The 26,140-nt window shown below is 34.8% G+C and overlaps 1 protein-coding gene across 7 annotated transcripts in view; it reads left to right on the top strand.

Annotated features, from left to right (window-relative positions):
- The window catches only part of LOC149561117 (uncharacterized), a 123,195-nt gene that overhangs the window by 20,700 nt on the left and 76,355 nt on the right, over positions 1 to 26,140 (top strand). For 6 of the 7 annotated variants that reach the window (XM_089824968.1, XM_089824963.1, XM_089824969.1 and 3 more), the window contains exon 3: positions 23,881 to 23,913. The exons of the other annotated variant lie outside the window; for it this stretch is intronic. In XM_089824968.1, the coding sequence (XP_089681094.1) occupies positions 23,881 to 23,913 (33 nt within the window). The remainder of the gene's footprint in view (positions 1 to 23,880; positions 23,914 to 26,140) is intronic. 7 annotated transcript variants of the gene reach the window in all.

Below are 26,140 nucleotides of genomic sequence, written 5' to 3'. Positions count from 1 at the left end.
GGTTATATTGTTGTTCTATGCTTCTTTGGTTGATGGTTCGTGCCTTCTATTTCCATGGAGGTTCTACAGATCAACATTTTGACAGAGTTTTGCGGTTCTTCATGCTTCAGTGATGTTGCTTCTTCATGATCACTCCTTGTTCTTGTTTTAGGGGACAATTTACCTAGCGGGAGACTTCTTCAGTTCTTCACTAGGTTCTTACCTCTTTTTGGGGGAGGGTTTTTCCTATGTGGTTTTCTCTCTTTCCCACTTTCAGAGGTTGCATCTTCTTGCATTGTACTTGGGTACCTAACATGGCCTCGTTGCCGGGACCCATTTCTACATCCACCTAAGCTTCGCTTATGGTGGGGTGTTAGTGTAGTTTAGTGTTGCCACCTCCTCCCTCTTCCTAGCCTATATAAGCATGCTACCTGGCTTGTATTTGCATCTCTTGTTTTTGCATCCTCTTAATGCTATTTTGCTTCCAGCATTTGCATTACTCTCTTCGAGACTAACTCTATGATGCTATTTTGATTTTCTATTATTTGCATTCATAGTTTAGATATTTACTCTTTGCACTAGTTTTCTGGGTTATTAATCTTTTCAGATTCTAACATTGATAAGTTTGTCAAATTCAAAGGACAACTTGGTGTTGTAGATAGATTAACCATTAAGGGAGGGTATTATGATAATAGAAAAGCTTCTATTATTAGTTAATGGTTATCTGTTTGTAATCTATTGTAAATATTAGAATGTTTCTAATATTTAGGTAGTTGTAGATAAATGTTAGTTTTCTTTTAGGTAGAATAGAAAGTTTCTATTCTTTACGATCGTTTCCTAAGGAAACATCGTTCCATTCTTTTGTATATATAGACCTCTCGGTCTCTCTTAATACAAGCAACTATTTTACCAATTACATCGCAATAGAATATTGGCGCAAGTTTACAGAGCAAACAACCGATTTGGGGCACACTTATGGTATGCCATTGGACCTGCATTTAGTGCATCAGCTATCACTCTAGAGGGCTGTAATTTTCATTTAATTCTGGGCTGCATTTTCCCTTGGTCTCAAAAAACTGCAGTCAGGCAGTCTGAGACCAACTCACAGGCCTGATTATTGATGCTAATGTATTGCGACCGAACACAACCTGCTGTTTGGTTGTAGCGTCCATTGTAAACTTTACTAGGGTGGCAATTTTGCAAGATAGTTGTAAACAGGTTCTTCAATTTAATTGCAGATTTTCTTCTCTCATAAGCAATGCTTTTTGCCAAATTAGTGAATTGTAACTATTTGGTTTTTTTCCCAGAACTGGTGTAAGTTTGATTTCTTTTTCAGAATTCTATCTCAATTCAGAATTTTCATTCCATGCTTATGTGTGAAGAACTTTTTTTTATGAAAACACAAGACCACTCAAAACATCTTAGCTGATCTATCCGATCTTGCTTGACAAGTGTTTGATGAAAAGTTAAACAAACTGAATTATAAAGGAATTTGGTATTTGTTAAGGGTATGACTCGCATGATTTTTTCATTGGCTCTTTTGTCCGGGGATGGGGAGAGGGATTTTGCCTTTCCTCTTGGAGATCGATGGCAATGAGTTTTTTCCCTTGGGTTTTTAATACCTTTTTTCTTAGTTTGGCTAGGCATGTCAACAATTCCAACAGGTGGGGGGGTCTTGTGACACAAGGGCCTCATAGACAATGATAGGTTTTATAGGACAAAAAGCTAGGTGAAAATTGAACAACTTGAAAATGAGGCATTGGTGCAAGTAAGTTGGTTTCTTACCCTAACGGATACTATCCTTGACCTCAAACACAGAGTTCTCAAGAGAATTAAACATGAATAAAAGGAAAAGAGACGATTTCATGATTCCTTAAGTGATTAAGAAGGGACATATGGTAAAAATAGTAAACTTTAAAACACCCTTTCAGCATAAAATGCCTCATGATCATATAACAAACCTTACCTTAAGGAGAAGGTATCTCCAATCTATTATATGTTATAGAATTTAGATCTGATTTACAGGAAATTTAATTTTGAATATATAATAATTCCAATATGATAGTTGCAAGCTTTAATTGATGGCTAATAATTTTTTCACTTCATCCTTTCTACAATCTGCAATCTATATGTATTGAATCTGCAACAAATTTACTTTCTCAATATTATGAGTTTAATATGATTGAGAATGGAATCGCTGCAGGTAATGATATTGTTTTAACTACTATATGTTCCCAGCAGCGATCTGGGTTTGAATATATATATGGTATAAGAAGTCACACCCCACATAGGGGCATGGCTCTAAGTGGCTCAGTGGTGCAGGGCACCTCTTGAAGACAATAAGGGTCACTTGGGTGGCTAATGGGTTTGAAGGTGATACAAGACCGATAAGGTCTTTTCAATATTTCAGTATAGCTATTAGGTCATTGGATGTAATGACTTGATCCATGATAGATGAAATAACTTGTAATAATGCACTTGGTGCACATAGTGAATGTAATTGCCAAAACATGGCATAATAGGACTAGAAGGTTAAGGATGAGTCTATACGTGAATTTAGGAGTTTTGAAATGCTATTGGGGGTCTTAAAAGGACGAAATCCTTAGTTAGGAGTCCTAGGGAGTTAAATTTAATAAGTTTGAGTTCATTTTCATGCTTTAAAAGTTCAAATATGCCATTTAGGAGGGAAATGGAGTTTTTGTGGTTTAACCACTTAACTAATCCCTCAAACCGGTTGGAAGAGGTTGGGGAAGTTAAGTTTGATTGTTATTTGTATTTGGAACTCCATTGTATGGGCAAGAAAGCCTGGAGTGTATAGACAACTTTGAGATTCAATGAAATACATGTTTGGATCAGCAAATCCATTGTTTAGCATTGATTTTCTTGTTTTGGATTAAAGATCTGACATAGAACAGTTGTGGAAGGTTTCAATAGGTTATTTGAAGGCTTTGTTACACGTTTTAGAGGGTTTGAGAGTCATTTTACATGACTGCACTTTCATGATCAGCAGATTAGTTTGAATTTTTGAGTTTTCGTTTCATTGTTTTGAAGCTTTCTTGGTAACTAATAGCCATTCCATGGACTCAAAGGCCTAGAATCCATGGAATTATGATTTCTAACTTTGTACTATATTAATATAACTTAAAACTTATAGAAGATTCAATGCAAAGTGTGATCATAGGCTGTAGCAGGACATGTTCCATTGAAAGTTGATGGCACAAGTGTAGCAGCAGGAGTTTGGGCTGAATGACGTGGTATTTTTATGATTGGAATAGTTTTATATGGTGGATTTAATGGTGAACCAATCACCAATTGATCTTGGAAAGGTTTGTAAGAGTCAGATTGGAGAAACCCTCAAAACAAGGGTTTAAAGCAACCAAATTGGGGCTTTTGGTGTTCTACGTGTTTTGAGTCTAATTCCTTTTATATATAGAGGTTTTGGAACATTTTTTGATACTGTCCAAGAGTTGAGACCTTGAAGATATGTTTAAATGGTAGTTGCTTTGTAAAATCACCAACTTTTGAGTGTATTTGTAGGGGTACAGGCTGAATACTCTTATTTCGTCGAAAAGACCAATAACTAAGCTTAATGTATGTTATAGAATGGCCAAAAGGGTATCTGAATATGGTTTTAGTTTTCAATGTGTTATGAGAAAGTTTTGTGTTTGAAGACAAAAAGGGCTAAATGCTGATTCCTAGGCCTCATTATGCTAGTTTGGAGTCATTTTGCCATTGTGAGAAAGGGATAGGTCAAGAAACCTTGAAACCACTTTAATCCATCTTTATATACCTTAAGTACATCAAAGATATCATTGGTTTGTGTCTGAAGTAACCTTGGTTGGGTTGAGTCTTTTTAAAGCCATTTGAGCACTTTAGAAAGTTGTGGGTTTGTAAGAAAATTTGTGCAACTTATCTTTTGTAAGAGGTCCATCGCCCTTTCCTCTGCATCACTCAGGCCACGTAGGGTAATGACTCGATAATACTAAGTTTCATTTCCTTAATGTCCCCATTTTTAGCAGCTTCCTGGTGCTGGCTAGGTCAGTGCACCATTGTAACCCTCATGAGCTGGCAATGACATTTGAGGGTCTCAATTATGTGGTTATAGGCTTTCCAGCAACCTATGGTGTGTTTTGGCTCCTTTTGAAGGACTTACTATTTATAGTAAGTCAATCTGTTGGTTCTGATGAGCTCAATTGAATTAGAGGAATTGAGTGATGCTTTCAGTTATTATTTCGGGCTTTTGGTTTGGGCTACAAGAATCTTGGAGGGAGCATCTATTTTTAGTAAGTCACCCTATTATGTTCATTCATCATCTTTCATTGTCAAGATCACTTTGGTGTTGTCATATTTCGATTCTGATGCTTCTTCATTTATTTTCGCAAGACAGGTGAATTATTATTTTTATTCATCTAAATACACCGAGGTTGCTATTTTTGTTGGTGTTGTTTGTTGGTCACCTCAGTATCATAGATCGTTGGAATCGGGACGAAAAGTTTTAAATCGTGGGAACAAGAAATAGTGGCCTTGCGTATTAGAATATTAAGTTATGATGGAAAAGTCATTTTTGGAGCCAAAAGCAATTAATAAATTATATTAATGATACTTTATTATATTTTAATGTTGTGTAGAGGAAGTTTCTTAAGTGAAGTTCTTTTGGGAGACTGGTGCCATTTGAAGATTATAAATATAAGGAAATTTGATGAGAAAAGCATACGATTATTTGATTATTTTATTTTTCTTTGTTGTCTTTGTGACACTTTTGAAGTTTTGATTTTTGTGCCCTTGCTGAAGTATAAGGGTTTGGAATTTATAGCTGAAGTATTGTAGATTTAATTTTGAGAGTCCACAGCTGCGGTATCGTGAACTTTTGAGTTTTATTATCATCTTCGTTTTCTATATTAACTGTGGTTGAGGAGCATTTATCCAATTGAATATAATACTATCTTTGTTGCTGGCTGAGGGTTTGAAGTCTGAGAATTGTATTGAAAATTTAACCTACAAGTTATTGTTGAGAGCTTATTGTTCCAATATATGTGAATTGAGAGCATTAAATACTAAAAGTTTTTGGTTGAGTTGGGCATATCCAATTTTTGGGAATTATATGCATCATAGACGTTGCATTCTGGGCACCAGAGTTAGCTGCAATTAAGCATTTGGGTAATTGCAGACCTGGGCGTTTATTGGAAACGTACATATTCACCTTGCTGCTGGCATCATTATCAGCCATTTGGCATGAAGTTTGCAACTAGATTGGACTGTTGTAGTTACACATTGTTTATTGTCCAGACTAGTGGACGTGACTATTATTGGAATCAATGTTGCAATGCATCTGCTAAGTCGGATTTGTTGAATTATATAGAGCGAGCATAATGGGGTCTGCTGTAACCATTTTATGAGTCATTCTATTATCAGGTTCATTTCTTGTATTTATTTATTTCATTGCAGCCATTAATGTTATTGAATAAAAATTCAGAGTTATTCTTGTGTTGGGAGAATTACTTTTCAAATCAGAATTTTCATTTCATGTTTATATGTAAATAACTCTCAAATTAAATACAAAACCACCAAGAACAACATATTTGATCTATCGAAGTTTGCTTGCCAAGTGTTTGACAAAATGTCAAACTACTGATTAGTAAAGTTATTGGAATTTGTCAAAGCTAGAGCCGTTTGGGGTTATTACACTTAACACAACCAATAATAATATCGGTGAAAATGTTTCAGATTATATTATTGCCTTGCGGCAATGTTAATATTGACGGTAATGTGTATTATGAATCTGACTTAATAAGTCATTTATTATGGAAACTTGTTAGCTATAAATCATCATGATATTAGTGATTATCAATTATAATAAGTATATTTATGTTATATAAATATATACATAAATATATATGTACATACACAACCATCAATATTATTATATATTATATCCAATTTAGATTCATAGTTAATTTATAATTCGACTAAAACTACATTTTTAACACCCTATTAGGTAGGGAGAGTTTAAATACATCACCAGCAACTCAAAATGGTTCTCCGGAATAGCATGACTTTGATATTACCATATATCCAAGATGCAACAATTTTTTTTTATCATCAACCTTATATTCTAATGATATGCGTACAGGCATCAAGTCCATGATGCCTACCAAAGGAATATGTTATATCCTAGATTGATATGTGTTATATGATCTTTGGGACAACAACTTAATGTAGTCCATCAGAATAACAAGTGGTTGCAATTCCGATACCCTGCTCTTGCACACAAGAAGAAATGTTTTTTGTGTTGGGGACGAGGGGTTTGCCTTGGTGTAATGTCCCCAATTTAGCAGATCCTAGAGTTTGGGTTTGTTAGCTCATCATTGCGACCATTGTGAGTTGACGTTTGGTTTTGGGGGTCTTTATTGCAGATTTCTTATTTTTGGGCTTACTATTCTTAGTTAGTAACTTTTGCCCAGTTTCCATTTTTGGCAAGGTAGCTCTGGCAATGGTGGTTGTCTGTCATTTTGTTCTTGGACTGCAGATGAAATAGTTTGGTGAAGTCATGTTTATTTCAATTATAATGAGACTATGATTATTTAATGCACTTGTAATTATTATTGTGCTTTATATTATAAAGTAATTGGACTTTTATATTATAAAGCAATCCATAAGTGGAAAGTGTCATGGTGAAGCTAGGTTGCACAAAAAAAGTATTATAAATATGACTTCATTTGAAAGAAAAAGCATCTTGACTATTATATATATTCTTCTTGATCATCTGCTGAGGGTTTGTGAAATTCTGAAAATCGCTTTGAATGATTGTTGCAAATTAATGCTGAGGTATAACTGTTTGGAAATCTCCTACTGTTTCTTACTGGTGCCTTGGAGATTGATATTTGAAACATTGGCTGAATTGTGAAGAAATCAAATAAGTTCTCTTGACATTTTGTGTGACTATAAATTGGGGATCGAATTGGTTGGGAGCCTGCCATTTTTGCTTCCACAGGTGTCATGGGGTGTCTAAATTGTATTTTTTTTTTTCACTACAAGGCTGAGTGGATATCTGCTTGACACCTGCGATTACATTCTCTGCAAATCACAAGGCTACTGTGAGCTGTGATTGGAATTCCTAGGAGCTGCAGCTTGACTAGAGGTATTTGTGGCATCGGTTGGAGGGTAATTTGATTGCAGATCAGTTATTTTGGGACTGGTGGCTTGCATTGTTAATTGGGGAACTGCATATATTATCAGCGACTAGCATTTCCATGGAATCGACAGACATATGAATGTGTGGACTGGCCAGTACTAAACATCAATTAAGAAATTAACTAGGTTCCTTTATATCGATTACCATTTGGTTGAATATGTATAGTCAATGCCACTATACTTGTGTTTTTTTTCCTTTTAATTAGAAATAAATAAAGTCAAATCTGTATGTTCTCATTCCTTTATTTGCATACATATATATTTCTTTAAAAAAACAAAAAAGTATAAATTCCAAAAAACACAAAAAAATTGAAAAAACAATAAAAATACAAAAAAGAAAGTTGCATTCATCAACGCTTCAGTCAGAGGCTACATAGGATCTTTGTAGTGGGTATCAGAGCATTTTCCTGCCATCTTGCAGGAATTGGGCTCATTTATCAGTGCATTATTTGTCATAATTGTTTTCAGTATTTATTACAGAGTTTGGTTCTAGTATCATGGATGTTGACAAGAGATTTGTGCCAAGTATGAATTATACCTAAGTTGCCAGGTTCGGACCTTGGAGCTAGGGTCCGGGTCCAGATTCATCCAGGTCTAGATTCGAGCTCAGGTCTGCTACGAGTCCAGGTAGGCTCCGTGTTTGGGCCTGTAGGCCAACCCAGATCCGCGCTTGCGCAAACCGTGGCATACCCACAGGCCCAAACATGGACCCTGCCCCGACACACTGTGGACTTGTGTGAATTCGGAGGACCCATGGCATGTGGGGCCATAAAGTGGTCATAAAAACATTTTAAAATGAGTTTTTTTTGTTGTTTATTTTTTCAAACCTTAAAGGAAGGCATATTAGATGATTTTCATTCATCTAATCTCTCGTTTGCTTTCTCATTTTGGTGTGGCCATTTTGCAAATTTGAAGAGAAGGTTGTAGAGATTGTTTGTGGAGTCTCAAAGCCTTCAAATAATCAGTGTTGAGTGTTCCAGGTATGCATTTGATCCTTCCTTTTGCTTCTTTCATAGTTTGTTTTTAGTTTTTTTATTGTTCTAATTTTTTATCAAGTTTTGTATATGTTCTGAAATAATTTTTTAAAATAGTTTTTTATAGATTGCAAGAATCATAGAATGAGTAGTCAGAGTTCAGTGGGTGGGGAGGGATCCCAAAGATTTAAAATTGATAAAAGCTCTCCTTTGTGGAGGTATACAACAAGAATTGAGCAATGTGTTGGATGGGGAGGGTATATATGGAAATGCAATTTTTGCCAAAACCAATATAGAAGTTCATATTACCGGGTTAAACATCATTTGATAGGCCCACCAGGTCAAGGGATTAGCATGTGTGAGGGGCCCCCCGAGGGAGGTAAAAAGGGGTTGCCGGCTTCTCAAATAGTAGGCATGTTAAAAGAACAAGAGGCTGATAGGTTAGTGTCAAAGGCAAAAAAAGATAAATCAAAGCAAAAAACACCAACACCACCCTCTCAAACAACCACTCGACCACATCCCTTCCTACCTACCCCTTCTATGGATGAAAATGAAATAGAAACACCCCCATCCCACAAGAGAGGCCCATTAGATAAGGCATATGAAAATGAAAAGAGAGAAAATGCTGACATAAAGATTGGGTGTTGCCCAATTACGAATGGTGTTTCATTCAATCTAGGGAGATCACCTTATTGGAGAGAGATGGTGCAAGCAATAAATGAAGCACTTCGTGGTTACTGAGCCTCTGGATATGAAAGGTTGAGAACCACCATATTGCATAATGAGAGAGAATGTAGAAAACCTCCTCAAACCAATAAGAGATTCTTGGATCCAAATAGGGTTGAGCATTGTCTCTGATGGATGGAAAGATTGCAAAAACCATCCATTAATAAATGTGATTGCTGTTTGCCCCAAGGGGGCAATGTTTTTGAGGGCGGTTGATTGTGAAGGGCAGGTAAAGGATGCAAATTTTATTGCCGAACTTCTCATTGAATCCATAGAGTCTGTGGGAGTTGACAATGTTGTCCAAGTAATAACGGACAATGCTAAACTTTGTAATGCTGCAGGTGCTTTGGTAGAAGTACGATACGAGCATATCTTTTGGACACCATGCACAATCCACTCCTTGAACTTGGTGATGAAAGCAATTGGCACCCAAATTGAATGGGTGAAAAAAGTGTACGAGGAGGGTGAGCAGATCCAAATGTTTGTGACAAACCACCATATGTCACAAGCAATTTTCAGAACTTTCTCCCGCTTGGAATTATTGAAGGTAAATTTTAAACTTTATTTAGCTTCATTTATCATTTTAATTTTTGTGTCATGCTTTACATAATTGAATACATATTTTTTTTGTGTTGTTTACATATTTGATATTTGAATTGTGTTATTATATTAACTTACAATTTGAATTAACATGGTAATAGGTTGCTGAAACAAGGTTTGCTTCACACAATCGTCTTTAGACGACTTGTGAGGGTGAAAGAAGCATTGTGTCAAATGGTTATTAGCAATAAATGGGGTGGATGGAAGCAAGCCAATACAGAAAGGGCTAAAACTGTAAAGGATATGATCTTGAGTGATGATTTTTGGAATAGGGTAAAATATGCATTAGAAAGCACCAAGCCCATCATGTCTATGCTTCGGTATGCCGACACTGATGAGCCTTGTTTGGGGGACATATATGATGCCATGGACTCCATGCTAGAAAGAATGAAATCGGTAAGTTTAAATTTTTATACAATACTCTATCCTTGTTTATTGAGAGATTTTTATTTTTTATTTTAATTAAGTTATTAACACTACATCAAGATAACTTTACATGTACATCATTTGACATCCCAGGTCATTCAGAGGAGAAAATTGTACAATAAGGTGAAGAAAATTGTTCTACATTGCTGGAACAAGATGACTACACCTTTACACCTCTTGGCATATGCACTTTCTCCCTGATATTATAGCGGTGAGATACTTTCTATTCCTGTTAGAGTGGCACCATACAAAGATCCTGAAGTTGCTACTGGGTATAAGAGGGCATTTAGTAGGCTCTTTAGTGATCTTGATGTGGCATTGAATGTTAGGAGAGAGTTTGTAGATTTTGTCTCAGGCAAAAATGCAGACCCTGATGCAATCAATGACCAAAGTAGAATGGATGGATGGTGGTACTTACATGGGCAAAGTTACATGTACCTTCAACCTCTTGCCGTTAAGGTCTTGTCACAAGTATATTTTAAAGTTTTTTTTCCTTTTCTTATGGCCACTGAGCTTGTTGAATTAGCACTCTTAAATTCCTATTGTATTGTAAAATTACAATTTCTAATTTTTTAAAATTGTATTGGTTGTCTCTCTAGGTTGCGAGCTCTTCTGTTGCTGAGCGGAATTGGAGTACACTCCTTTATCCACTCAGTGAAGTGTAATTGGTTGCGTTCGAAGAAAGCAGAGGACTTGGTATTTATTCACAACAATTGGCGCCTCCTATCACACAAGGATCTAGGATATAAGAAGGGACTAGAGAAGTTGTGGGATGTACTACCCGAGACTTCTGACTTGGATATGACCTTCTAGGATATATCTAGAATTGCGTTGCTAGATGTTGAGGAGGACGAGGAGGAGGATGTGGTTGCATCTGGGGTCAGTGGAACCGGTTTGGGTACCAATGATGAGGAAAATGATATAGATGAGGATGAAGCCATTGATCCCTCATATTTTGATGACCCTTTTGACCCTTGAAGGGCATTTGCATCTTTAATACTATGAGTCTATGATCATCGATAAACTATGTTTAAACATTTGTCATTGACTCATGATTTATCACCATGTTTCAAACTTTATTAAATTATATTTTATTATCTATCAATCTGGTGAAGTAGTCTATGTTTTGAAATTCCATTTTGCATTTTAGTAATTCAATGTATGATTTTATTTACAACATTAACATAGATTAATGGGTGAGTATTTAATGTTTATCTTTGACATTTGGCATTGATCAATAATCAAGTACCATTGATATATTCATACTATAAAATGACTTAGTAAGTTAGTTTTACAACTATGCGAGTTTTTTTTTTTTTTTTTTTTCTTTTGCACACACACATATATATATACTCACGAACCCACCCACGAACCCAAATGGGGAATTTTTTTTTTCCCAAACCCATGAACTCAAACCCCGAACCCGAATTCGTCCTTGAACCCGAATCAACAACTTAGAAGTATACCCGTAGAGTTTGTACTTCTCTTGGAGAAGGAGAGCCTGAGATTCAGTTTGGTTTGTTGGCAATTTGGGTGGTTCAGGCCATGTTGGATTCAGACATATCGATGCAGAGGTTGACAAAGAGGCCATGCAGACAATCAGGAATTTGGCAGCCGGACAACAATAGATGACAAGTGTACCACAACAACTATTTGACCCACTGCAACAGTCAACTCTCCTCTTGGGACGGAGTAGAGAGAGAGCTTGTGATACTTTAGTTGGTTCCCATAGATCATGAGTGGATGATGGGTCTAGGACTGGTGACAGACGTAGGGTTGAGGACCGTATTAAGATTGATGATGGGGTGGATAGGATAGCTTATATTGGAGCCCATGACAGACCACAAAGAGCCACTTTCTTGAGACTAGAGTTGGATGCAGTTAGCACTACATTTGAGGCTACACCTTTTGTTGATGATGTTGTAGCGCACTTCATTGAGTGGGTCGCTCTACCTCAAGCTTTGATGGATAATTTGAACTTTGACAGGTACTTGACATAGAAGCGTGAGCCTTCCACAGGAAGGCCCGCTCCTGACAAACAACGACTTAGACAGACTGAACTTTAGTAGGTGGCTAGTAAGATGACACTGGCTCATTTTGACGGGAGTGGTAGAGTGACTGCTAGAGCTTAGGTTCACAAGCTTGACACCTACCTAGCCTTGTGCCCTATGACTTTGGAGGATGCCATTAGATTCACAGTCCACCTTGATGGAGTTGCCCATGACTGGTGGTACCACGGTTTAGTATCCCTCCATCATGATTAGATCACATCATATCAAGAGTTTGTTGATAGGCTTATAGAGCATTTACAAGAAGGATCCTAAGGTTTGTTTCAAAGAGTTGACTTAGTTACGAAAACCAACTAGTTTGGAGGCATTTATCAGTGAGTTCCAGAGATTGTCAGTGATGGTTTATGAGATATCAGAGAGGAGAGTTATGCTTTTTATTGAGGGTCTCATTGAGCCACTCAGGGGTTGGGTTAAGTCATTAGACTTGCCCTCACTATGGGAAGCCATGAAGAAGGCTTGGAACTTAGAGTTTTCTACACCCAGGGGCAAATTTGCCTCAAAGTCTTCCACTTCATCTTATGACAACTCCTAGGAGAGAGGAGAAATGTGAGACTAAGCGATCTGTGACAGATCCTCTGGATCGGGATACGATTAATGGTTTGAGGAGGAAGATGTTATGTTTCTAGTGCATGGGTCCCTATGATGTTGACCTTGACTATCCAATGAAGCCTAAGGGCAAAAATAGGATGATGGAGTGGTTATATGATGACAAGGACGGTGCTGATTCTCTAGGGCAGCTAGCGGATTATGAGCAGGATGAGCGTAGGGATTTTGATGATGAGGTTGAGGTGGATGATTTCAACCTCAAGCTAGCTTATCTTTACAACATAAGGAAAGAGGGAGCGCTTAGGATGCACAAATTCATAGTCGGACATCATGTGATTGCATTGTTTGATACTAGAGCGACGCATAATTTTATTGATACCCATTTGGTTACTAGGAGGGGTATGCAGATAGAGGATTTTGAGAGCTTGCGAGTACATGTGGCTGATGGTTACACCTTAAGGTGTAACAAGCTGATTTCATATATTCTAGTTAGGCATAAGACATATGCCTTTTATGCAAATTTTTATGTGGTAGACATTAGTGGTAATGATATAGTCTTGGGCATGACATGGTTATATACACTCAAGGACATCTACTTGAGCACTGGAAAGATAGAGATAAGATTCATCAAGGATGGGCAGCTAGAAATCGTTAAGGCTATCAGAAATGAATAGCTTAAGCAAATATCAGTTAGATGCATGCAACATCTAGTACGACATGAGGATGCTATAGATTGGGCGGTTGAGTGGAGGATCATGCCTACCTTGAAGAGTTCTGAGTAGCCAGATTATCACCCAGATATTAAGCAGTTGAGAACTACACAATCTAAGGTGTTTAGTGATTTACCTCCTAGTAGACCTCCAGATAGAGGCATTGAGCATATTATAGAGCTAGAGGAGGGCACTGCGCCCATCATGATTACACCCTATCGGCATCCGAAGCGGCTCAAAGATGAGATTGAGAAGACTGTACAAGAGCTTCTTGACATGGGGCATATTAGGCCTGGTAAGTCCCCATTTCCTTCTTCAATTGTTTTGGTAAAGAAGGATGGTATCCTGCAGATGTGTAGAGATTACCAGATGCTGAATGAAAAGATTATTAAGAAACGGTACCCGATTCCACGGATTGATGAGCTGATTGATGAGTTGCATGGGGCAAAGTATTTTTCAAAGATTGACTTGAGGTCCATATATCATCAAATTCGAGGTAGAGAGCAGGATATAGAAAAGACTGCATTCTGATGTCCCTGTGGACATTTTGAGTTTCTGGTCATGCCTTTTGGCTTGACGAATGTGCCTTTTACTTTACAGTCTACTATGAACAAGGTGTTTCACAATCAGCTCTAGAGATTTGTGTTGGTATTCTTTGACAACATCTTGATTTATAGCAAGACTTGGGATGACCATGTTGCTCATTTGGATATAGTTTTGGGTATATTGGATAAGGCTTCCTTGTATGCCAAGGAGTCCAAGTGTGCTCTGGGCATGACAGAGTTACTTTATTTGGGACATATCATTAGTGCTGATGGAGTTCGCATGGATTTTGATAAGATTCGTGCTATTATGGAGTGACCCATACCTGAGAATCTAACGCAGCTTAGAGGGTTCATTGGTTTTTGTGCCTTTTACTGTAGATTTGTGGCAGGTTTTGTTAAAGTTGTAGCTTCAGTCGGATTAATTCGACTTGAGATACATTGTTGTTATTGGTAAATCATCATTTCCTATATATACTTATTCATGTTATATATATATTATAGTATATAATGTATATACATATATATGTATGTATATATAAACATATTTTTTGTATCATTTTATTATTAGTTAGTTAGTTGTTACAATTTAACTATAATTGGATCATTTTCATTAACTAAATTGATGTAACACTCTTTTTCCTTGTTCTGTTGTTTATTTTGTGATACATCTATTCTCGACAGATCAAAATAGCTTTAGTCAATATCACCGGCATCACAGTTGCAGTTTGGGTGATTAGCTAGTGATTAGAATATGTTATTTTCTAATAACATATCTTTAAATATTATATTTAAAGAACGAGTTAGGATGATAATTTATCTATTCCAAATTTTCTTCTATTTTAGACATAGATTGTACTTGTTTCTATTGTTTTGTTAATATGATCAATTTGTTGATTGTGGTAATCTTAAACAAGTTTAGGATAGTTTAATTAGTATTCAAATTCCTATTTATCTTGTTCAATTCCGAGCAAAGAAGATAAGAGAAACAAAATAGATTCAATTTTGAATCTGCTTTTTCTCTTTGCTCAGCCAATGCCAATATATGATACAAAAATTGATGATCTATTCCGTTTTCTAATAAGATGAATCCCAAAGATTACATAATGCTTACTCTTAAGCTGTTCGTTTACACAGTAGTGATTTTTTTGTTTCCCTCATTATCTTTGGATTCCTATCAATCAATTCAGGACATAGTAGTTTATTAAAATTTAAATAGAGAGAAATATGTTTATTTGGAACATATCAATTACAATGGCCATGTTAGTACATTTGTAGAAGTCAATCCATGTTACTCAACAAGGTATCAGAGCCAAACTGTGAATGTATTAAAGAATATAATTCATTCAATAATTTTCATAAAATTTTGTGTGATAACCGGTATCAATCATTCCCAAACTTAAGTAATAATTGGGAACACAAGATACACTCGAGAAACGATACTCAATTATTGATTGATTGAACAACGATTCTGCAATCTCTCTAAACAAATAGAACCTTTGGCAAATCCTTTAATCACCAAGCAACATTACAGTCAGCAATTCAATATTACTACTGATTACATATCCATGTATATCTACTGACATATTATTGAGTTTTGGGATTTGTACAGCCCCAGATTATGTATTTCCTTAGAGTGCTGAAAAATGTCATTATTGCAACTTGTGATCACGTTGAACTAGTTGGATATTCTTTCATGTTAAGAGTTTGTCCATTTCTCACTCCCTTAGCCTTAGTGACATATTTAACACCCATTTCCTTATATCTAATTTCCAACTAGAAAGAGGTAAAGATTGAAAGATTGAAAGTTACAATTAGAGTGTGATTGAGAAGGACAAGAATAGTATTAACTGTCAACAACGACGAGCATAAAAAAAGATTTCAGGATTTGTGATTGTGAAAATGTCGCTTGTAATCAGGTTGCTAATGCCAACATATGTATATAAGTATATTTTTTATTAATTTGTGAGTATTGCCATTAATATCTACAGAGACAGAATTGGTATTATAGGAGGAATCATTTGAAACATGGAGGGCATACAAAGAAAAGTACTCCTTCGGACAAAAGAAAGGACACAGGGAGAGGTATCTATGCAAGCTGGAATATATCCTTAGCATCAAACATAAAAGAGACATTGATATGTACTATTTATATTAAAGATCATACGATACTTAAGAATTGCAGTCGATGCCTTTTCAGTCAAGCATGAATTCCTAGAGAAGATATTAATGATGAAAAGGAGATGATCAGGAGATTAGAGAAGAAAATAGAATAAAAATTTAAAAAATTTGGTCATTGGTATAGTGGAAGGAGGAATTACACAATCAATAGATGATGACAGATTCATATTTAGACCCATACAAGTATGGCTAAAGTGTTTTGTACAAAGATCAATTAAGGGAAAAATATTATCCAAACAACTAATTAGTATTTGAAGTGGCACGATATGAAGCCAGTGGATAGAGGACAACACTAATCACATATGAATGGGTGTGATTAGCATTTGAAAGAATTCAACAATTAATAAACACAACTTTCCATTCTCATCCACAATTTATGTGAAGGCGTCTGAGAACATTTCAGTTTAGAGGAGATTGGTGGATCGATACTTAAAGCAATATTAGTACTGTCTTGGAAATCCATGAGCCACATTAAGCATCATATAACAATTATCTTGCATCATAATGTCAAACATATTACTAGATATCTTTTACTACTGATAAAGAAAAATGATGTTTGGATGGATAGGTGTTAAATCCCTTATTGCAATATATTCATACCAAAGGTGACGTGGAGTGGAAGATATTCAATTCATCCGACCACCACATGAGAGAGATAATGAAGGCGCTCAACATAAATTATATTTTCAAATCAGTTACACTCTGATCCATACACTCTCGCGGGCCACCACACTAAAACACACACACATACATATATGTATATATGTATTCATTTTGGGATAAATCAGTTGAAGGTAGGAAGGCACAAGATATTGAAGAATCAGCAATAGGAAGCCCTGTAAGCATCCAAATCAATGAACACACATTTCCTCATGTCTTCAAAGGAAATAAGGGAAGTCTTTAAAGAGAGACTATCATAACTTTGAACATGATGATTTCATTCCAGTGGAACACATTGCAAAGCCTTCAAAGATTTGAAAGCTTGTGAAAGAGGACACATCATTATAGTCGACCAATCGTTATAAGGGTCTCCATAAGAATAAAACATATCAACATTTTTGGCAGAATAACAGTGGAAGCATATCATTGATGTCATCGATAACTGTGATTAAGCCGTTAAGCGACTATTTGCATTGGTCAAAAGGATTATTAGCAGTCCTGATTAGTAGCAGTCTAAGTGAAATGTTAATATGATCGTAATATCAATTATGAGAATAAATAAGGAGATTGAGATTTCATAATCACAGAGGCTGTGAATTTCAAGAAACAACGAGAGACAATCTACATTAAAATGAGAATTAATTTTATTGAAAATATTTCAGTGAGTTTGAAGATGTTGGATTTAGGATGGCGATATTTTTGTTAATTATGAAAACATTAATATAATGGGGTGCCTATAGTTTTCAAGGATTGGAGATCGAATGATCTACCACTGTGCATTTGATGGTCAAACTACTATATTCGATGCTCTTATATTAATCAGTCCAATACTCTAATATTGGGAAAATTTATAGTTTTGGATGGTACAATAGAAGATCCTTGAAGACATTAAGGTGTTATATGTGAGATACCCAATAACAAAGTTTGGTACACATGCATATGTTGAAGTAAGAGAATCCTATAAGGAATTTGAAGGTTCGTTACTTGGAGAGGTTGTAGATCACAAAAAACAATAAAAGTGATGGTAGTACCTCAAAGTCTTTTTGCACAGAGGAGTCACGTCATGTGCCAGTAATGTAATAAACCGAATTTGTCGGTTTTCCAATCAATAATGGTTATGTTTCAGAATATCTATTATCATATGAGATAGATCATTTGATGAAATTGCTCCTATCGTAAATAGACTAAAGTTCTGAGATCTATTAAGCAAAAGAAGGTTGATACAAAATTGTTCAACAAAATAAGAATGAGTGGGAATTTTACATTGTGGGGGGAATAATATTCAATGCTTCATTCCCACTTGAACCATCTTTAGAGTGGAAATGTTGCATTCACAAATAATCTAAGAAGACAATTTTTGAAACCTTATGGGCAGATAAGTATTCTTATTTTTTACAGTTATCTACTCATTGCAGTCTCTCTCCTATTTGTAATTCTATACATACTATATAAGTTCTTTTCCTTGATCTTTTCCTTTGTATCTGAAGATGATCTTGCAGGAACAAAAGAATGACACACTAGGCATAGTGTGCAAAACACAATCTTATGGCAGTACTTCCAAAGAAGCTGTGATCTAGAATTCATTAGTCATCTAATGATAAGGCTGGATAAAATGAGGTTTTTGAAGGAAACATCTTTGATGATTGAGATTTTGAGTATTATTCTATATTAAGAGTGACACTTTTTCAAGGCAATGCAGGAGCTTAGAAGATTGATACTCAGAGGGAGTTTAGAAATACATGTGCGTGATTGCATGATTTTGATGAGCCTACTTTTGTGTGCATCATGAGGAAGTATTGACTTATCACTAGAAAGTCGAAAGATCGATATAAGATTCCGAGTGAGTTTGATAGGCGTCCTTGGGGGAAGAGAGCCTCTAAGGGAGTAACTACTAGATTTGACTTCCTAGGATCATTGTTTCAGAGGGATAATTTTGACGTGCAATCCTTTGTGAATGATATCTTCCCTATGAGGGAGAAGTTCGAAGTGAAATTCCTTGCAATGCATTCTTCTCTGTGAAAGATAATTGAGGTGAAAGCCCTTGTACCACCCTCTGACTTGGTTCATTGTGATCTATTTTGCATATGATATGTATGATATGCAATGAAAGGTGACAATCTTTCATTGACATATATAAACAAAAGGTAACCATTGCAAGGTGACAATCTTATAAATGGTAGATCTGTTATCATGACAAACTTCATTAAGTTGTCCTAGAGTGCTGGAGGTCATGATAACGAAGGTATCATGATCGAACTTTATTAAGTTTTTGTCCTGGAGTGTCAGATATCATGATACTTGTCATGATAGAGTTCATGACAGTGATTTCTAGTTATCTGATCGACTTCACTGAGTAGTTGTCTCCGAGTGCCGAAAATCAGATAAATCATATCCTACTAGGATATAATATATTCTTTTGGTAGGCATCAAGGTTTTGGTGCTAGTGCACATCCCAAAAGAATATAAGTATGACAAACATCATATGATTGACATTTCATGTTGAATCACACTTTTGATTATATTGAAAGATAACTTCTAAGTTGATGGATATATGTTGATATGCCATTTCGAAAAACATAAAATAAAATAAATATCATATTGAGATGATATCTCTCGATATGCTTGAGAGCATAATGTGTTCTATAAATCCTCCCTAGCTAAGAGGAGTGTTAAAGTTGTAGCTTCAGTTGGATTAACTCGATCTAAAATACATTGTTGTTATTGGTAAATCATCATTTCCTATATATACTTATTCATGTTATATATATAGACACACACACACACACACACACACACACACACACACACACAGGAGACATGTCTCTAAGGTTTAGTCATCATTTAATTAATATATTAAAAATATATACATACATATATGTATGTATGTATATATATAAATATATATATGTATTATATATAATATAATATACGTATATATATATTATATACTATAATGTATATATATATAATCATCATTTAATTAATACATTAAAAATATATACATACATATATGTATGTATATATATAAATATATATATGTATTATATATAATATAATATATATATATATATTATACTATTATATATATATGATATACTATAGTGTATATATATATATATATATATAATCATCATTTAATTAATATATTAAAAATATATACATACATATATGTATGTATATATATAAATATATATATGTATTATATATATATATATATATTATACTGTCATATGTATATATATATATGATATACTATAGTGTGTATATATATACACACTATAGTATATCATAAATATATATATTATATTATATATAATACATATATATTTATATATTAATTAAATGATGATTAAACCTTAGAGACATGTCTCTTCATGAGACATTTCTCATATTTATATGAGATTCAAATCTTCATTTGGAACATATCAATTACAATGGCTATCTTAGTACATTTGTAGAAAACGATCCATGTTACTCAACAGGTTTATCTCGACATGCGACTCCCCTTATAGATTTGACCTGTAATGGTGCCTTCTAGTGGACTGCTCAAGCACAAGAGTGTTTTGAAAGGTTTAAGACTATTAAGACATCGTTCTTGGTGTTAGCCCTACCTGATTTTTCGAGATCCTTTGATTTGCATTGTGATGCTTTTGGAGAGGATATTAGTGCAGGCTTTCCCCAGTATCAATATCCGATAGCTTTTGAGAGAAGGAAACTATGGGGACCTGAGAGATTGTTCATTATTTGCGATAAGGAGATGTTGGTCATCATGCATGGTTTAGCCAAGTTCAGGCAGTATTTAGTAGGCAACAAGTTTTACATTAAGACTGTTCATGCGAGCCTGAGACATTTTCTTGGATAGAGGAACTTGAATGAGAGGCAGCAGAGTGGGTCAACAAGGTACACTCATATGATTTTGACATCTTTATCAAGGGGACTCAAAATGTTGTTATAGATGCTCTTTTGAGGAGGTCTCATTTATGTGTAGTTACTGAGATTTCAAATGACTGGAGACACTTGATCATTGTTGAGTATGCAGGGATCAATGGGCTTCAGGTATTATTGATGATAGTGTTCAAGATGATAGTTATTCTGTTGCAGATTAGTTGATCATCTACAAGGGGAGGATATATTTGATTCCAGGGTCAAGTTTCTATGAGATTATCCTACGAACATTTCTTCGTTTAAACTTTTGATCCACCATAACCTGTTCACATCAACCTTCCTACCTTTAGTTGGTTGCCAATGATTCACTTGCAACCAAGTGATGGAAGACATACAACTCTTACATTTGCAGATTTGGCTTCGATTCCATTTTGAGTTTTATAAGATCTTTTTCTACAAATAAAATAATAGTGCCATTATATTTGTGTCTTCTAAATGCAGATTTGAAGACTTATAAATATGAGAGGAGGAGAAATAGACATGTCTCTATGGTTAATCATCATTAGATAATAATATTGTATTAACAATAATATAAATAGCCATATATATATACATATATATATATATATATATATATATATATATATACATATATATAAATAAAAGATACATATATATATAATATAATATTATGTATAGATATATATAATATATTATATATATAAGAATATTTGTCTAAATGATGATTTACCATCAACAATGTATCTCATGGTCGAATCAATCCAACTGAAGCTACAAACTTGATGATACTTTTTTATGGGGCGAGTTCACCATTGGAACTCTTTCTTCCAAAGGGAACACTTGGTTTGTCATCATTGGATTCTCTTTTGGTTTCAAATTCTCTTCAATATTTTTGATGATACTTTGTTATGAGGGGGTTCTAGTCTTTATCTTTCCCTTCATTTGGGGGGTTATTGTATTGTATTTATGTGATGGATGGAGTTCTTGTGGGGTATCGATGTTGAGACCTCCATAGGTTACTTAGTCGACCACTTGTAAAATGTTATGGATTTTCTCTTTTCGAGAGGAGTTTGGTCCCACTAGGTTTTCTCCCTCTCTTTTTGTGAGAGATTTGTTGTGCATGGGTACTTAACATTGCTTAGTTGCGGGGACCCATATTGCATCATCATTTAGGGTCTTGCATTATTTGCATAATAATTTCACTCCCTAAGTTGTGCTTGAGGGGTGTTAGTATAAATTATGTTTCCCATCTAGTTATTAGTAGGAATCTATAATGTTAAGTTACCTAGGAGTTTAGTTAGTTTTTCTTACATCCTTGGTGTCATTTCTAGAAGTTAGTTATTATGGGGCCATGTCTCATTATTTATTTTTAGTCATTCAGATTTTTAGAATTTGTCTTAGGGATTTATGATTTTGCATTGAGTATTTAATGTTTGTATCAAGGGTAGTTGTCATACCTCATCACAGCTTGCCTATATAATTGAGGTGCTTGTACATTGTAATATATCCAATTATTAATTCATTATGTCTTCTCAATACTGATGCAAGCTCTTGTCGCAGCACTCTTTTGTTGAAGGTATCTTTCTTGTTTGATCCTTGAAGTTTGCAGTTTCATGAAGGGATCATTAGCATTTCAACATTGACTGGGTCTCTGTTGTAATAGTTTGTACAAGGTATGTTAATGTGAGTTGCTTATTCCTGCAGTGAAATCACTTATGATGCTATCACTCTTCTGATGATAATGTTTCCCTAGTCATGGTCATACATAGTCTGAAGTTGTTAGGAATGCCTGTCATTTAGTGTCTTATGTTAATGTGCTCCATGCTGACTGGTATGTTATTCCATTCATTAGCAAGAGGATGCTTTGTGTATTGTTTTTCAGAAGCACTTAACAAATGCATGTCAATGGAAACGTTTCCTGGCTGTGTGCTATGTCGTGAAGCATCTTCTCTGCTTAATGTACCCAGAATTGTGCAATGCATTGGAAATATGAATTGGAAGAACCTATTACAGGATTTTCTTTCCTTTTTTCTTGATCTGAAAGGATTTCGGATGTTTATTTGTAAAGCACTTGCACTAGTTGTTCATAGGTAATGTGATATTCTTTCACATTGAACATGTTTGGATTCGTTGTAAGCAGGAAAAAATGATTTTGAGGCAGATGAGAATGCATTTGACCTTGCAATGCACACACAACTCAGACACATGTTGGTGTCCCAAAATATCATCTCCACTCATGCACTTCAATGTCATTTTTTTCCATGGAAGATCAGTCTCTGTACCCTTCAAAACTTGGATATCACTGAACAAATGTAATGCAGCTGACAAATAATATTGAGTTTGAAATGTGCAACTAGATATCTTTAGTTCCATTTATATGTTGTGATTTTTTTTGGAATGAACATCCTCAAAACTTGGTTTTCTGTATTATGATATATACAGATTTTGAATATAGAATTGTGGTGCACATTCTTTGACAGACAAGGAAGGTATGTGCCAGGAAGGAGACAAGTACCTATGATTTTAGATAATTGTCAACTCTTGAGACCCTAGTATTGTAGTTCTTTAATGTGAGAAACATGTGGATGAATCTCTGCAAAATCTAATTTCCTAGAGGTAAATGGAGCAAGGTTTATTTTAAATAATAGTAAAATTTTCAGACATCAGTCTTCTAGAATATATTTTTCTCTACAAGATTTCGTTTTGATATTTTTTTGTAGGAAACATCTTACATTTTTGTAAACATTGCATCACTTTTCTAATCCAGAGACTACAATTTCTTCACATACTTTATTCTAATATAATAGTTTCCCTTTTCTTTCTCTTGTTTTAATCAGTATGTTCTAGACCAGGCAAATACCTTTCTGCTCCATGTCTTCTATTCGTTTTTGACTGTCAAATCCATCTTAACATTTTTTAAGTATTTATTTCAGAATACTTATCATTTTACAATATGCTACCTGGGTTACAAAAAAATTACTTTGTTCTGTGTTTCTCAAATGGTTCGCCTTGTGGATTTAATCTTGATTTACTATTATACAACTATGTGATTATTTATCATTAATCCTTTTGATAGGAAAAGAGAAATATAGTTTTCCATTGCTAGTGGATGTAATTTCCTGATATAAATTATTGCTTGCTAGCCTATATAAGAAGTACTAAAGGCTCTGAGTTGAATAATCACAATGATAAAAGACGACCATTGGTACCGAGTACTATTATAGTTAGTATACATATTCTTTAGTCCTGCTTGTTTTCTAGTAGTTTATAAGCATAGGGTTTCTCATGTAGTGTCTATAATTTTTTTAAAAATACAGAGTTATTTATCTGTTCATTAATGATCATTTCGATAAATATTTTTGATATGCAGGTCATTGGTCGTGTAGATCCCAATATCTTTGCGGTAATTCTGGCCATTCTCAACTATGTGTCCATTGGATAAAAAAATTTGAATGCTTTAAAGGTTTTTTAAAAATTCTATGATTTAGTTGTATTTTCCTATATGATTCTCCAGTTTTCATGCTCATCCTAAACTATTGGGTTAGTTTAAAAAATGATTTATTTTCTAGTCCCAAACAACTAGACCTTTCACTTAAGTGGAGTCAATCTGTAATTCACGCTCGAAGAATTACTTAATTTTTTTTTTTTCTCATAGCATAAAATCCCAATAGAAAATGGACATGCCATGAGCAATGCATCCATTTTCTTATGTGTTGTAATTAATACCAATACATGTGAACTTGCCTTCATTGAGAGAGACACTAGATACAATTTTTGGGCTCTCAATGATCTCTGAAATCCTAGGTTACCAGATTCTCTCTAGCAACCCTCAAAGTCTGGTTCGATTCTGTGCAAAGTCTGGTCCTTGTCATAGTCTCCCCAACTTTGCCTATAGAGCTACGAATTCGCTGCAAATTCTGTAAGAGGAATCCGGGTAGAGTTTGCAGTGAATTTTGGAGAATTATCTGCCCAACGGCTGAACCTAGACTGAATCTGGTCTTGCATACTTTGGTCTATTGGATCCTCCCAACCCTAAAGTGACCACTCAAAAGACCAAAAATGATAGTTTGTATGTCATTTATGCATTTGTGAATCAAAATGAAAACTTGCTAGGGAAAATCCAAATCGACAGCAGGTGACATTAGAATTGATGATTATAGAGGAATTTCTTTAAAAAGCATATTATAATCTAAGGCTTAAAATTTGATTATCAACTTTTGATCTAGCCTGGTTAGAAATCCTGTAACCCATACAAAATAAAAATTCAGATAACTGCACTTAATCTTTTGACAATTCTTTTCATTCTAAAACTGTCCCCTTGATATGGAAATATGTTTCATGCATGTGACCAAGCAAGTGAATCATGTTGTATGTACGGCTAATGATGTAATTAATATCCTATTGAATTGAAACATAGATACGGTGGTGTATTTTGCTATGTTACTTTACTATTAGCATAGTAATGTATGGACTTATTTGTTGTCATATTTAATAAAAACATATATTTTTGTACGGATGAACCCAAAATGAATGGAACCCCACCCTAAAAAAAATTGGACAAATTTCAAACCCAAATCTTGAACCGGCATTGTTAAAATGTGACTGTTTGAATGTATGTAAGGTAGATTTAATATTAAAAAATAGTGAATATCAAAGTATAATATGAGAATTCCAAATAAGGAAGAGCATTTATTAATTTCAATGCTTTGTCTCTTGAATTCAAATCATGTAAGTACTCATACTAAGAGCCACATAATGAATGGACTTCATTGTTCATTATGTGTCTCTTGGTGAAGAGGCATGAAGTCACATAATTAACACTCCAATAGACCCGTTCCTAATCAGGCATGTTTACTAAATAAACAAGTCTTATTGTGACCTCCGATTTAACATAGGATGATGGATCATAAACTCGATCCAATACATGATCAATATTTTGCAAGATACTATTGCACGATCTCCAAGAGATGTATAATCTGTATGTACAGACTTGCATACTCAGTTTGATATAATAGTTTCAGATAATCAGTAGGATAATCACTTGTGATATTAATGGCAAGATAAATGCATGCCTAGTTGCCATTATTAGTATTTGATTGACGCTATCATATCTCAACACTCCCTCTTGGCCAGGGAAGATAACTACGTATGAAGTAATTTAAATATTACCTAATTCGTGATATCAAGGAGCATATAGAACATCAAGTCACATGATATTTGTATATCTTGGTTATGGTATGTGCACTGACATCACATCTCATGATGCCTACCATAACACATCATGGCATGTCCACGGATATTACGACACATAATATCCACCATGATTATCTCATAAAGAACATATTGATACACAACTGATATCAAGTCAGCATGATATCTATAAATAATTCCAAGAGATATTAATTATCAGGACATTTCCATGAATATCAAGTCAGCACGTTATCTATCAATAAGTCCAAGAGATATTAACTATCAATACATTTCTATGAATATCAAGTCAGCATGATGTTCGTCATGATAGTGAACATTGTGAAGTCATCACCTTACAATGTTGAATACAGCTGTACATTATCAATAAGATCATCACCTTTTAGTAATATACATAGGGGGCCCATAAAGTCATAGTCACA

This window comes from Cupressus sempervirens, chromosome 4 (assembly GCF_028749045.1).
Source record: "Cupressus sempervirens isolate cs-2001-9-10 chromosome 4, ASM2874904v1, whole genome shotgun sequence".
NCBI classification, from domain to species: domain Eukaryota; kingdom Viridiplantae; phylum Streptophyta; class Pinopsida; order Cupressales; family Cupressaceae; genus Cupressus; species Cupressus sempervirens.
The sequence above is the reverse complement of the archived record's forward strand: the minus strand, read 5'-3'. Positions and strand labels throughout refer to the sequence as shown.